This window comes from Haemaphysalis longicornis, unplaced genomic scaffold, assembly GCF_048455015.1.
Source record: "Haemaphysalis longicornis isolate Haplotype H1 unplaced genomic scaffold, Haemaphysalis longicornis Haplotype H1 scaffold_14, whole genome shotgun sequence".
Lineage (NCBI taxonomy): Eukaryota > Metazoa > Arthropoda > Arachnida > Ixodida > Ixodidae > Haemaphysalis > Haemaphysalis longicornis.
This window is the reverse complement of record NW_027526245.1, coordinates 6,347,819-6,362,869: the sequence shown is the minus strand read 5'-3', so window position 1 is coordinate 6,362,869 and position 15,051 is coordinate 6,347,819. Positions and strand designations below refer to the sequence as shown.

At 49.6% G+C, this 15,051-nt stretch overlaps 1 protein-coding gene across 1 annotated transcript; it reads left to right on the top strand.

Moving 5' to 3' along the window:
• The first annotated feature begins 10,824 nt into the window (after nucleotides 1-10,824).
• Nucleotides 10,825-14,385, top strand: LOC144165356 (uncharacterized). Its single transcript, XM_077695456.1, has 4 exons — nucleotides 10,825-10,876; nucleotides 11,996-12,180; nucleotides 12,339-12,718; nucleotides 12,768-14,385. Exons 1-4 carry the CDS (start codon nucleotides 10,825-10,827, stop codon nucleotides 14,383-14,385), a joined length of 2,235 nt encoding a protein of 744 aa, XP_077551582.1.
• Nucleotides 14,386-15,051: the final 666 nt, after the last annotated feature.

Here is a 15,051-nt window from a genome sequence, read left to right as displayed (position 1 = left end):
TTTCATCCTTTAACAAGAATCTGGTCTTTTAAACCTTAACATTCGTTGCCGCATTAACCAGCCTCATTTTGCTCCTGCTTGGATATCTCGCCTCACCGCGCATTATTTTTACGTCGCCGGACCACAGGCCCATACCACGACATTTACTGCCTCGTTCGTTTTTCGCGCAGCCTCCGACTGGAATGGCCTTTCTGATGAGCTTGCCACCATTACGTGTCACTCAACGTTTCAACAAAATTTCACGCGCTTCTTTTAACATTGAATACTGAAGCGTGTTAGTTTTGTACCACTGAATCTAGCTTCACTCTTTTGTTTCTTTCTGAAAGTTGTTACATCTGTTTGTATTTAAACCCATCTTGCGTAGCTATTGCATTTGTTGTATTTGCTTCCAACCCCTAGGAAATAAAGTGATGTGATGTTACGTGAATGAGCACGTCGGAAGCGTACGCTCCAGCTTAGGAAACAAAACGTGGGAAGAAGCAAAGGATTCTGCAGAGATAGTTTGACGTCCACCTGAATGCAGTCATACGGCTACAAAGGAAAACTGCACAGATTTCTCAGAAACTTTGCAGTAAAGAAAACTTTGTCCTTTTCGAGAATTCGATCTTGGAACCACCACTTAACCGGAGAAGTCGCTCTAATAACTGAGCTAACCAAGAGGCTAGCAGTTTGTAGCTACAGAGCTAATTGATGAGCAACTCAAATTTAGTTACTCCACCTTGGCGATTTTCTCTTAATCTCGTCGATTTAGAGGTTAGTCAGATGGTTATTAAGATGGTTATTTCTGACCACAACCACGCGACAGAAATCCGGTGAAGAATAGGGATCGTTTTGGTGCACTCGGCAAGCCCCGCCAAAAACTAAAAGTTGGCCGACCCTGGTATGAAAATAAAAAATCTACTACCCGTGCATGCTGCCGGGGATGACATACCGGGCTGAAACTGTGCGCCTTAATACACTACTGGAAAGAAAAATCAGGTCTGCCCAACGGGCCATTAAACAAATAATGTGAGGAGTAACCCCCAGAAACCGGGAACAAGCTACCTGTATCGGAGAACGAATTAGAGTATAAGATATCATACTTCAAATAAAGAAAAAAATACACTTGGGCTGGCCATTTAATCAGACAAACTGGCAACCAATGGAAAAGTAGCGTAACTGAGCTTTTAGAGAAGGATCTAAAAGCTGGGCAAAGCCATTAACTTGATGGAGTAACAAAATAAAGAAATTCACAGTGCAGGGCAGGATTGGTCGGAGTTCAATGCGAAAGGCCTTCGTACAATGGTGGACCTAAGTAGGCTGATAATGAACCATAGGGCACTAGTACAATACCCCATTTTTTAAAGAATATTGCTAGGAAGTAAGAAAATTTATTTGTTAAGAAAATTGCAAGCGACAAAATTCATAATCAGGAAAGGCAACCAAGACATTTAAGGCGGTATCCGACACTGCAATAACAAATTTTGCTTCCGCAATCTTATATTGAAACATCTGCCCGTCTGTCTTTTAAGAATGTCGTAGCGAGATGACGCAACCACCTAAATTACTACAGGAGAAAACGGTATGAATTGTTTGTTACTCTTTCACTCTGCACAGAGGATTTCGTGCAAAGAGTTCACATGGGCCGAATGGGTAGATGTGTGAATACTGTTGTTGCGAACGCAAACGTTACTCCTTGGTATCTTACACCGAATAAGGAATTTGTATGCTGATGAATAAATGACCGAAATAGGAAGCAGAAAACAGAGTGCACCAGGAAATGTTTTGCTGTAATTCGTAAGCTCGTGAACAATGCCACAAAACACTTTTTTCTTAGAACGATTTGGCGTTGAATACGCTAAATGACTCTGTAAAAAGTAGGTGCACTTGATGCGCCAAATAAAACGCTTCAGTTCAAAGTGCCTGCACAGAAAACTGTTCAGATGGTGTACTCACAGTGCCATGACGCCGATTGCAAAAAAAATAAAAACCTTCATCGTTGCCAGAAATGTATTCCCGAACTAAGCTGACGGATAAATCTATAGCCCCTAGAGCTGTTACTCAAAATTTTACGTTGCGCTTAAGAAGAAAGATGGGCGCCCAACCGATATATACCGTGCTGAAAAAGAGTTCAACTTCTACCATAGCCCTTTTTATAGTTTTTATTCTTTGGCGGATTTGTCTTTACCTTATTAGCGAGAGATAAATTGTTGTATTGCTGGTTGTATTCCGCACGCAGATTGCCAGCAAAAGTTCTGTCCACAAGAAGGGCAATGCCCGACTGTTTTGCTACGTCCATCGTGTCTACGAAGCCACAAAACGTTTGCAATGAAAGGCCACTACAGTTTTTTTATACCGTTTCAAAATCGTAAAACCTAAGCGCTCACTTACGATCACGTATGATCTGGGGTCACGTGTGACGTCAGCGCTCTAGGCGCTTTTTAGTAATAATAGAGTACCGAATCAGGACACAGCATTTACAAGGAGACAAGCATTGGTAATCCTGTATGTTTGATGGCTGCTTACCACCATGTTGTACAGAGATTGACTCCTGAAATCGCCTTTTTTTATCAACCTTTGATACTTATTTATTTTTTACTGTAAACATCTCATCACAACAGTCCGCGTATGGCTAACATTACGAAAGCGTTTGCACCGGTTGTGTGAAATTACATAAAAACCTGTTGTTGTTAAACGTGTTTTTAAATGAAGACCTCGAATATTTGAAGTTACGTTTTGTGATACATCTTCAAGAATACAGCAAGAGGTTTGAAACCTCTGAAATCAAATGTGCAGGGGGTTTGAGTATATGTCCAAAGGGGAGGTTTTCGTCGCATGCCGTTACTTGTGTACACAAGGCAATACCCTTACATCTATGTAAAAATGCGATTGATTTATAGAATAAGCTCACGCCAGGCACCTACTAGTAAACAGCCTGCCCAAGTGGGCCATTTTTTCCTGTGGTGCTCCGTAAGTAGAACGCCAATCAGACTGCGCCATAAAAATGAAGTTTAGTATTTATTGCCTTGTCCCGAAAACGATGCACTGCTTGATTTAGTGGTACGCAAACGTTTAAGTGCCGCAAATAAAATTCCGCTTCCGCCTTGACTTTACACATTGTTCTACGAAAACAAAACATTGCAATCTACTGAAGGCGTCGTTGTGTATTTGGCTTGGAAGCGATATTTAGAGCTTGGCTGTGAAGGAATGAGGTTCTCACACAAAGCACTGATTTTGTCAGCTCCCATCAGTGTACCCTACGGACGTTTGTGAAATTGAGGATTGTGAGTCATGGCGAGGAATATTGAACGAGTACCACTTTGTCACTCCATGCTTCCTAAAGGGGCGTTGGTGATCCGATTCACAAGGGAATGACATCATAAAGGATCAGAACAAGTTCGCAAGGGAGCGGCAGTAAAATGTCGTAATATTACTTTATGCTGTGTTACGTTGACGGATGTCACGTACCGATACTGGCAAAGAGGGACAGACTGCAGTGACGTTGGGGTTAAGGGCGGAGCACATTCATTCGAATTTAAAAAAAACCCACACAAGTAAAACTAAAACTGTTCAACCAAGAATTTTTAAAAATACTGAAAATAGCAGGTCCTCAATGCTTACAAAAACCGGCCTCTAGTATCCGGAACCTGTGGAATGTTTCAGCTAATGGTACCGCTGTTTCTTTACTGTGGTGCGTACGTGACTTGTTGTAGCGGGACCCTAAGGTGATGACGGCGTGCCTTAGGCCAGACGTAGTGACAGTGTCTTTGTATTGTGCCACACGCCAGAAAATATGAGAATTACGGTACCTTTATTAGAAGCACTGCTAGCAGGAGGCAGGGCATAGATCCGGGAACGGCTGGTGGAATCAGGAGGTTTCCAGTTGGAAGCAGGATCATCAGGTCGCGCTGAAGCCAAAGGATAATTTAAGCCCAAAGGTAGCGTTTGGGGCTCTAATGTCCAACGAGAGGTAACACAGAAACGAAAACATATTAGAATCTTGGCTGGACCGCCTCGACATGCGCGGTGACTTCAGGTTTTATGCTGCGTAATGCCTTGCTCGATAACTTTAGAATTTTTTAGCGTCGCCCGCTTCCAGCTGTTCCTCTAGCCCCTTCCCACCCTCATTTACTTTGCCTACCTTGTTCAATGATGTCTATATACCGGACTAATTTGAATTGGTTGCTCTTAGAACAAAAAGACGTTCCACCCCAACTGTACCGGCACCCGCTATTTCATCGGGTAATGCAAGAATAATTTGCTTTCTAAAGAGAAAGTCAATCACCCGCTTAATTTGTATCTCTTTGCTCACTCATGCGCCTAGAAGATCACCTTATTAGATGGCTACTAACATATTGCAATAGGTTAGCGCATTACGTGTTGTATCACGATTCGCATTGTTATTTTTTTATTTTAGACAAATCAGCATCTAACGGAGCGATAGTTTTACAAGAATGTGTATAAGAATTAATGTATATTTCTAATCGATGCGAGTAGGTGGAGCTTTTCAGACAGGTCTCTTCGCCGAGAATGGGTCTCTGAATAGGAATTTATTCATAAACGTTGCCTCAACGCCATATTTATTAGCATGGTGTAACACAAGGCGTACATTAGGCTGAACAGCCTTACACTCTTTCATAAAACAAGACTGATCTGCCTAATTTTCAGCAGTTATTACTAACCTGCCGGAAGCAGGAACCAAAATTACATTAGATTTGAATATAATAGCTTTACACTCTTTAAAAACACGAGTGATCTGCCTCATTTTCTACGAATATTACTAAACTGTCCAAACAAGAAGCAAAGAATAAATTAGAAGGGCGAACAACTTTTTTGAGTGTGAATAAAGTACTGAAAGACGAAAAGAAATCTTTTATTAATTGATGAACGACCAGAATCCCATAAACTCGTTTTATTCTGCAAAATAATTATTGTGTGCATGCTCTCCAGCTTCGTAAAGGCGGAGTGACATTGGAATTAGTGATTTCTGTGAGGAAAACTTAGTCCGAGAAACTACCGAATATCGAGGCCCATTTACCAAGCGTGGTGGATTCCGCGTGTAAAGTTCAACGAGACGAAAGATGCAACGAAACGAAAGGTCCAACAACGGATATTCCTCTAGTTGGATCTTGCGTCTCGTTGTACATTCAGACTCGGTGAATCTTTCGTCTCGTTGGACATTCAGGCTCGATTGGACCTTTCGTCTGGTTGGATCTTTCGTCTCGGTCGACATTCAGGCTCGATTGGACCTTCCGTCTCGGGGGGTCTTTCGGCTCAATGGACATTCAGGCTCTCACTAATAAATGAATGTTCGGAGCACTCTAAAGTTACCTTGAATTACATCTACCGCAATAAGATTGTGGGACCTTCTGAAGTTTCAGATGCAATAATGCCGGGCACTTCTCATTTGCGCCGTAAAATGTGAGTCTGCTTGCTACGCTATGAACGAAAACAAGTTTGGTCGCGTGTACTTTGCGGAGGCTGCCCAAATAAGACTACACTTTTCTCATTCCAGTCTCTTTTATCATTCGTGCAAACTCTAATGATTTATATAGTTGTTATGGAGTGCGATAATATCAGCGATAAAATAATGTTATCGAGCTTCATATGCATGGCGGACACGTGAGCGCTAAGCAAACAAGCAAAGAGTCACGTGCTGCTCTCTCCAAAACAGGAGGGTCTTACGACAGTCGCCTCAACCCACATTCCCACAGCCTTCACCTTCCCCGTCACGGCACCGTAAGGTCAAAAAACCGCTACAGAGACGTAAACGGAGCAGAATTCGTACTGGAGCTCTCCGTCTGAGCATAGGGTCGTCTGCCTAGCGATCAGTTTAGCCTTGAAGTGAGCGTGCTTAATCCTAAATGTAAAGAAAATGGCTTAGGTTTTTACGTGTACTCTTGTATTGCGAAATTTACCCGTAAAAATTTGTTTTCTGATTGGCTGGTTTAAAACAGGCGTGGTACCGTCGCGATCACAGAACGGGAACTTTGAGCTCGGCTTCCCGTCACCGTCCCACCGTTTCAGCGAAAGACCTCCAGAAAACCGTGGCCCATGGCGGAAGACAGTGACGTGACGGGGTAAAAAGCGGCTGTGTGAATGAGGGCAGACACTCATCGCGTACGCGCGCGAGCGGCCGTCCACTTCTCGCTGCCCGTTAAAAGCGGTCGATGCGGATGAGGGTTGTATTTTAACACATGTTTGAATATTACGCGTTGACTGGCCACTGACGTCACGCATCAGCGAAAAAGTGAAAGGCAAGGAAGAAGAAGACGAGTGGCACTAGAGGTAGAAAGAAGAGGTAGACGACGTTCCAGCTCTGAGTCTACGAGCAGCGCATCATTTCTGGGCACAAGTTCGCCTTGTAAATGAGGCTTTTCCAGTCCTCATTCGCAACCATCGTTACAGAAGTGGTGAGGTGCGAGGTAAATGATACCTGGTCTTACGGACGCGCATAGCACCCATCAAGACATCCCGATTACTCCTGTTCACGAGTGCGCCAGTCGCCGCCTGCCAAGACAACCTGCGGACTGCGAGCCGTTGATCGGTCGGACACCCAAGATGACTAGACGGGATGCCAGCGCAACACTCACACCTCCCAATGAGGCGATTTTTTAGTAGATCTTCCAGCAACCTCGCACACCTAAGCATTTCTACGGGGAAGCCTTTGAAGTAGCGGGGGACTGGCTGGAACAATTTGAGCGTACCGACAACTTCAACGGCTGGAATGAACAGCGAAAGATGCACAATGTTTACTACTCCCTGGAGGAAGCGGCCCGGACGTGGTTCGAGAACAACGAAGCCGACATGTTTACATGGCAGGAGTTCCGTCAGCGGCTACTTAAGACCTACGTTAGCGTCTACCACCAAGAGAAAGCTGAGGCTTCACTACACGCGAGGATCCAACGTCCAAACGAGTCTGTCGCCATGTACGCAGAAGACATGGCGCACTTGTTTCGACAAGCAGACTCATCGATAGCGGACGACAAGAAGGTGCGGCACCTAATGCGATGTGTGAAGCAGGAGATTTTCGACGGGCTCGTGAGGAACCCTCCGCGCACGACCTCCGAGTTTATTTGGGAGGCCACCGCAATAGAACGGGCACCTCACCTAAGGTCACGGCAGTACTACCGAGCTGATGCCACCATCTCTAGTGCAAACTGCACGACAGGGCTGGGAAACAACTTCGACGACCTTCGCGAACTGGTGAGATATATCGTGCGAGAAGAGCTCCAGGCGCTCCGTGCAAATCAAGCTTCACCTCCGACAGTGTCCATTGCCGAGATCATTAGGGAAGAAGTGAAGCAAGCGGTGCGGATTCCTGGGCTAACGGAGGAACCGCTGCCTCAAGAACCGCGGTGTTCGTACGCAGCCGCCGTATGGCAACCCTATTACGGCGCACCCCCGACCGTCGCCAGCATTGCGCCCAAGCCGCCATTCAACCCCAGGCCTCGTAGCAACCTGCCGTAACCGCCGGAAATGCCCCCACGCAAAGGTGACTTCTGCCGCACTCCCGACCACAGCCCACTTTGTTCCTACAGCAGAAAAGAAGGACATGTCTTCCGCGCATGTCCCTACCGTCGTGCCGGGTTTCGAGGATTCGCAACGAATGCGCCACGTCCTAGAAATGGTGAGCGCTCGCCGGAGATAGAAAACTACCTTGCCGAACTCCATGAAGCCTTCACGCCATGACGCTCTGAGTCCCGTTCGCCATCCCCTATGCAACGCCGATCCCTGAGCCAACGCTTTGCCCCAAATTCCACCGACCGTTCATCGCGCAGCCCTGGAACACGGGGAAACTGAGTTCAGCGACCCCGGGAGGTGAGGCCGCTGGCGTCAACATGAATCAAGATCCTCTATTGCGCCGACAACGACGACAACAGCGAGATTCGGCTGGCCAAAGGCATACCGGGAGCTGCGCCACTGAACATGTGACATGCGACGTATTTGTAGAAATTGACGGGTGCGAGATGACTGCGTTGGCCGACACTGGTGCAGACCATTCCGTTATGAGCCAGACATTGGCCACAGAGGTGAAGAAGGTGCTCACTCCCTGGGCTGGCTTGCAGATCCCTACTGCCGGAGGCCAATTGATGAGGCCAATTGATCACCCCTGTTGGTAGGTGCACGGCGCAAATCACGATCCATGGATTCACATACATCGGCACCTTCATCGTGCTTCTCGATTGCTCAAAACTTTTATTTTTTGGTATGGACTTTTTAAAAGGAAACGGCGCAATTATTGACTTGGTTAAATTCACGATCAGCTTCTCCACAAAACAAGCCATCGGAGGTGGCATTGAAGACCGACGCGACACGACTTTGCGCATCGCTGACGACAGTGTACGCTTCCCGGTCGCGCCAGCGTGCTCGTCAAGGTAAAGAATGACGCATTCCATGACTGTGAAGGAATAGCCGAAGTAAACATGTGGTTACTCCTGAATAAAGGTATCTGCATAGCGAGGGGACTTGTCGAACTGAAAAATGGTACACGTCGGTTTTGCTCACTGATTTCTGTAATGAGCGTCCACATCTCGTGAAGAATACCACTATCACGTATACCCGAGAGGCCACCGGCGTCACGCACCTAGGTACACTGGGAGCGGCGCCACCGGATTCACTGACAGTTGACGTCATGCTGCCGGTCTAAATTAACCCAAACCTCTCAGCCACTCAAAAGAATGCTTTGATGAGTCTGGTGCGCGATTTTTCTGATTGCTTTGCAACGACGTCTAAGGTTCGCCAGACTCCCGTGGCGAAACACCGCATCATGACGGACGAATCCGCCCGGCCTGTTCATCAGCATCCATACAGGGTGTCCACAACGGAGCATGAAGCAATTCTCAAACAAGTGAAGGAGATGCTGAATGATGACGTTATTCAGCCGTGTAAAAGTACATGGGCCTTACCCGTCGTGCTCGTCCTGAAACAGGACAACACGCTCCTTTTCTGTGTCGATTACCGCAGATTGAACAGCGTGAAAATACGCGACGTGTATTCACTCCCAAGAATTGATGGCAGAGTAGACCGCCTGCGTGACGCCCAATTTTTCTCTTCCTTGGACCCGAAATCTCGATATTGGGAAATTGATGTTGATGAACGGGACCGTCAGAATACGGCATTCGTGACACAGGATGGCCAATATGAATTCAAGGGGCTTCCTTTCGGCCTATGCTCGGCACCGGCTACGTTCCAGCGCATGATCGATACCGTTCTCGCTGGGCTAAAATGGCAGACGTGTCTGGTATACCTCGACGACGTCGTTGTATCTCTAGCTCGTTTGAAGAACACCTGCCACGACTGAGACGTGTTCTAGAGGCCATCAGTTCTGCAGATTTACCCATGAAGCCTGAGAAGTGTCACCTGGGCTTCGAGGAGCTTAAATGTCTGGGCCATTTTGTAGGTGCGGCAGGCATTCGCCCGGACCCAGAGAAGACAACTGCCGTCGCTTCTTTTCCTCGACCTACCAATAAGAAGTCCGTGAGACACTTTTTGGGACTTTGCGCCTACTACAGGCGCTTTGTGGAAGAATTCTCAGGAATTGCGGAACCCCTCACGCGACTTACAAAAGATGACGTTCCTTTTATCTGGGGGAAAGACAAGCAGGAGGCATTTGACACGCTGCGTAGCCGCCTTCAAACTGCGCCAGTTTTAGCCAACTTCGATGATACCGCCGATGCGGATATTCGTACAGATGCAAGCAACGTGGATATCGGTGCTATCCTTGTCCAGTGGCACGCTGGCGTAGAAAAAGTTATAGCTTATGCGAGTTGCGCCCTTTTCTCAGCGGAAACAAATTATTCGGTGACCGATAAGGAATGCCACGCCGTCATCTCGGCAATAAGCAAATTTCGTCCATATTTGTAGGGCAGGCCATTCAAAGCACTGAGTGACCACCATGCCCTCTGCTGGCCGGCGAGCTTGAAGGACCCATCGGGGCGACTAGCTCGTTGGAGTTTAAGGCTGCCAGAGTACTACGTCACGGTATACAAGTCCGGAAGCAGGTATTGCGATGCGGTCTGTTTGTCACGGGCACCAGCTTCCGTGGGTTCGTCCGAAGGAGACGAGGACTTTCCCTTCATCGGAATATTCCACAACACTTATATAACTGATTGCCAGCTGGCCGACACGGAGCCGCGACCACTGATCGAATACCTGCGAGATGACACCGTTGTGCCGCCGCACGCCTTCCGTAGGGGAATAGCTTCGTACTGTCTACGTGACAACGTGCTCTATAAGCGGAGTTACGAAGGCAGTAACGAGAAATTCCTGCTCGCCGTACCATCAGCTATACGTAGGAAAATTTTACATGCATCCCATGACGAACCTACGGCTCGGCACTTAGGCGTCACCCGCACATTTGCCCGAATTCGCAAGAAGTACTACTGGCCAAAACTGCTGGAATCAGTCAAATAGTACGTAACAGCATGTCGTGATTGCAAGTGCCGGAAGTCACGTCCGGTAAAACCAGCAGGCCTACTTCATCCGCTAGACCCCCCCCCCCGACTCGCCGTTTTGGCAAATGGGAATGGATACACTTGGCCGCTTCTCGACGTCAACCTCGGGGAATAAGTGCATAATCGTGGCCACGGACTGCTTAACGCGCTATGCCGAGACAAAGGCCCTTCCCCGTGAAACCGCTACAGAGGTCGCTAATTTTTTCCTGAGCAACATCGTCCTCCGACTTGGTGCGCCTGCCATCGTATTGACCGACAGAGGCACCTCTTTCACAGCCAAATTCATGCAAGAAGTCTTACGCCTAACGCACACTACTCACCGCAAGACGACCGCCTATCAGCCCAAACAAATGGCCTTAAAGAGCGTCTTAACCGAACCATAGCTGACATGCTGGCCATGTATGTGGACCTGAATTACAAGACATGGATGAAATTCTCCCGTATGCGACATTCGCCTAAAATACAGCTGTGCAGGAAACGGCGCGATTTACGCCAGTTAGGCTTGTGTTTGGCCGCCCAGTCACGACAACACTCGACGCAATGCTCCCTGTCGTCAACGGCATGATAACTGGCACCGAAATTGGCGACATCAAGCAGAGAGCGGAAAAGGCCCGTCAGATCGCTAGATTCCGCATTCGCAAGCAACAGGAAACGGACGCTCGACATTACAACTTCCGACGACGACTCGTGGAATACCGACCCGGGGATCTGGTTTGGTTATGGACGCCTATTCGCCGCCGTGGGCTTTCAGAGAAGCTACTTCGGCACTACTTCGGGCCCTATAAATTTTCCGCCGTGTTTCAGACGTCAACTACTAGGTTCTACCAGAGAGCGAGGCACCTATTTACCCTCGACGGCGGCCACGTGCTGAAGTCGTTCACGTGGTGCGCCTTAAACCGTACCATGTCCGGATATTTGACACTACCAGTTGACCTGCTGTGCATGCACTTATTTTTTTTCCTTGTTCCCGTCCCCGTCTTGTGAACCTGCGTTTCCTTCCCCGTCCGTTTGTCCCATGAACTTCTTTTCTTCCCTCGTGCCCGGCGTGCTAACGGCATCGGGTCGATGCCTACCGGTAGGGGACAGTAATGAAACATGTTTCAATATTACGCGTTGACTGGACACTTACGTCACGCATCAGCGAACGAGTGAAAGGCAAAGAAGAAGAAGAAGAGTGGCACTAGAGGTAAAAAGAAGAGGTAGACGACGTTCCAGCTCTGAGTCTACGAGCAGCGCATCATTTCTGGGCACAAGTTCACCTTGTAAATAAACGTTTTCCAGTCCTCATTCGTAACCATCGTTACAATATTCTCAGTTCGGTCTCATCAAGGCGCCAATTTGATGTGTCCTTTTTCACCCTGGATTGTACATATTAATCAGTTATTGAGATAAAACATGCAACTTTAATATCTTCCTTCCTCAAAATTCGTTTACATTTCGGGTACACTTATACAAACGATGTTATTGTGCTTCAGGCTGCCACGGGAGCAAGCCCAAATACTTACTTCAAGCGATAGAATTATCATAGAATTCACTTTTCAGTTCTGGAAACATTTCAGAAACCCAGCTCAACAGGGAGATCGAGAAGCATTGCGCCGTATACTGCGGACAGCAGTGGCACGCGGTTTGCCAGGAGGCTGACGGTCAGATACAGAAGAGTCGTACCTGGCAGCTTCTACGCCACTTGCTCGACGAGTCCAAGACCAAGGGAACGCAACACCACACAAGGCGAAGCAAGAGCTCGGTGAGCCGGAAGTCCGCCGGCACCTAAACAACAAGTACCTTCCGTCCACACCACCGGACCCCCTCACTGGCTACGCGGGGGCAGACAACAACCGACTAGACGAAGACATCGAGGAGTGGGAAGTCCTCGTGGTGCTCCAGTCGATCAACTGTAGGTAGGCGGCCAGTCCCGACAAGGGGACGAACAAGGCCATCCGGAGCCTCAACGACGCGGGCATCACGGCGTTGACGCGATATTACAACGAGTGCTGGCGTGCCGGCAAGTTACCTAAGAAGTGGAAAGACGCGAGGACGGTGCTCATAGCGAAACCGGACAAGCCTCCGCACATCGAAAACATGCGGCCGATCTCACTCACGTCGTGCGTGGGGAAGGTGCTGGAGCACGTACTGTTGAATCGCTGGCAATCGTACCTCGAGGACGAAGGGCTGTATCCTGACACGATGCTGGGCTTCCGGGCCAAGTTGAGTACACAAGATGCCATGTGGCTCATCAAGCACGAGGTGATCGACCAACCAACGCGCTCCATGGACAACTTAGGGTGCTGGGTTTGGACGTACACAGTGCGTTTGACCGGGTCCGTCACTCAGCGATACTCGAGCAAGTGTCCCGCTGAACATGGGACGACGAACGTTCGCCTACATGAAAGACCTTCTTACGGACCGCACGATGACGATCGTGGCCGGTGACATGGAGCTCCCTAGCAAGACGCTTGGTAGCGTCGGCTCGCCGCAAGGGTCGGTGATCTCACCCATACCTTTCAACATGGTGATGATCGGTGCGGCCGACTGGCTAGCTGGCCTCCCGGACGTCAAGCACACCATTTACGCGGACGTCATAACGCTCTCGACAACGGGTGGCAGCGACGGCCACATCGAGGCGGTGTTGCAGCAAGCGATTGACGAAATCGAGAGTCAGCTACAGGGGACGGGGCTGGTGTGCTCGCCGGCGAAGTCGGAGCTCCTGATCATTCCGCCGTGCGGGCGGAGCCCGAGCGACGCGACCGAACCAAACATCAACCTGAGGACGAGGGACGGGACCGCCATCCCGCACGTCAAGACATTGCGAGTGCTGGGCTGGCACATCGATGCGCTCAGGCACAACGGATTTACGATCAACAAACTGGACGCGAAGGTGGCGATGGCCATTCGGCTCATCAGGAAAGTGTCCACGAGACACGCGGCAATGAAGGAGACGAGCCTCCTACGGCTCGTACAGTCGTTAGCAGTCAGCCACGTGGCGCACGTTGCGGCGTTCCACGAGTGGAAGGCGGCGGGGCGTCAAAAGCTGGACGCCATCATACGCAAAGCGTACAAGGCGGCGCTAGGGCTCTATACGCACACAAATACGGAGAAGCTTTTGGAGCTAGGTGTGCACAACACGCTCGATGAGATAGCCGAGGCACAGCATACGGCGCAGATGGCGAGGCTAGCGCCGACGAGATCAGGGCGCTCGATTTTGCAGAGGTTAGGATACCGCGAAAGGGGGTTGGACGGGGACGGTGGCCGGGCGTCGCTGCCGCGTAGGCTGCTCTGCCAGTTGCAGGTGCCACCGATCCCGCAGCACATGCATGCCGAAGCCAACCAAGACCTGATGATTGCGAGGGCGAAGGCTCTCACGGCAACACACGCATCGGACAACGGTGCTTACTACGTCGATGTGGCCAAGTACCCTGACAGGACGGGCACGTATGCGGCGGCCGTGGTTGTGGCTACCTCCGGGGAGCTGTACACGGCCGGCAGAGTCCGGGCGCGGAGTTCGGAACAGGCCGAGGAGCTAGCCATAGCGTTGGCGCTCACGAACCCGAGGTGTTCAACGGTGATCAGTGACTCGCGGTCGCCGATCATGAACTACGCTACGGATCGAGTGTCCCCGTGCGCAGTGAGGGTGTGCGGGGCTCTACAACAACGACAGACGCCGGCGACGCTGAAATGGTTCCCGGCACACGTCGGCCCGGTCAGCACGGGCGAAAATCACAACAAAGGGGCAGACCGAGCTGCGCGTGCGCTCACCGGTCGCGGCGCGAGCCCGGACACCCCGCAGATTGAAACGGAAGACGACGAGGCGACGCCGCTCACCTCGTATAAGGACACTCTGGATTGGTACAGGGGCAACAGACAGGTGTTCCCGCCGCCCCACCACAAGCTTACGAGGAGGGAAGTGGTGACGCTGCGACAACTACAAACGTGGCGATGTGGACTCCGGTGATACCCAAGCACGTGTTCCCGGACGTGTATCCGAGCGATGTCAGCGGTGTGTAGGAAGGACAGGGCCACGATGGCTCATATCCTATGGAACTGCCAAGTGAACGACGGTGCTACAGAGACGTTACCGCCGCACCTAGCGGATGCGGTGGCAAGCAAGGACTACGACGTGCAATACAGGGCCGTCCAGCAAGTATTGGAAGCTCTCGAGCGTTAGGGCACGAAAGTAATGTCCCCTCGGGGGCTGGGTGCGTGTAGGTAGCCGATGCCGAGTGACCGACTGACACGAAGTTAGGCAGCGTCAATTTTGCCGGAAAATAAAGATGTTTTATCTCTCTCTCTCTCTCTTTTTCATCGATTCCCTTTCCTCAGCCGTCCGCAACACTAGATATTTGGCTAGTCTTCTGTTCGATTCCCTAAGCAGCATAAACTCAGCACCAGGATATACAGGGTGTTTCATCGAAAACTGGAGCACTTTAAAAAATATTCTGAGCGTATCGCTGCTCCGTTTGCGCTCAAATGTTGCGCGAATGTCGCAATCTGTGGTTTATTTTGTCTGGCACTTGGTGCAACGACACCTTATATCCCCCTGTATCCAATGAGCTAAGTGTACTGGAGTCTGACAAGGAAGGTTCCTTCGTAGTCATGCCGGAAGTTCTTTTTGGTGAGA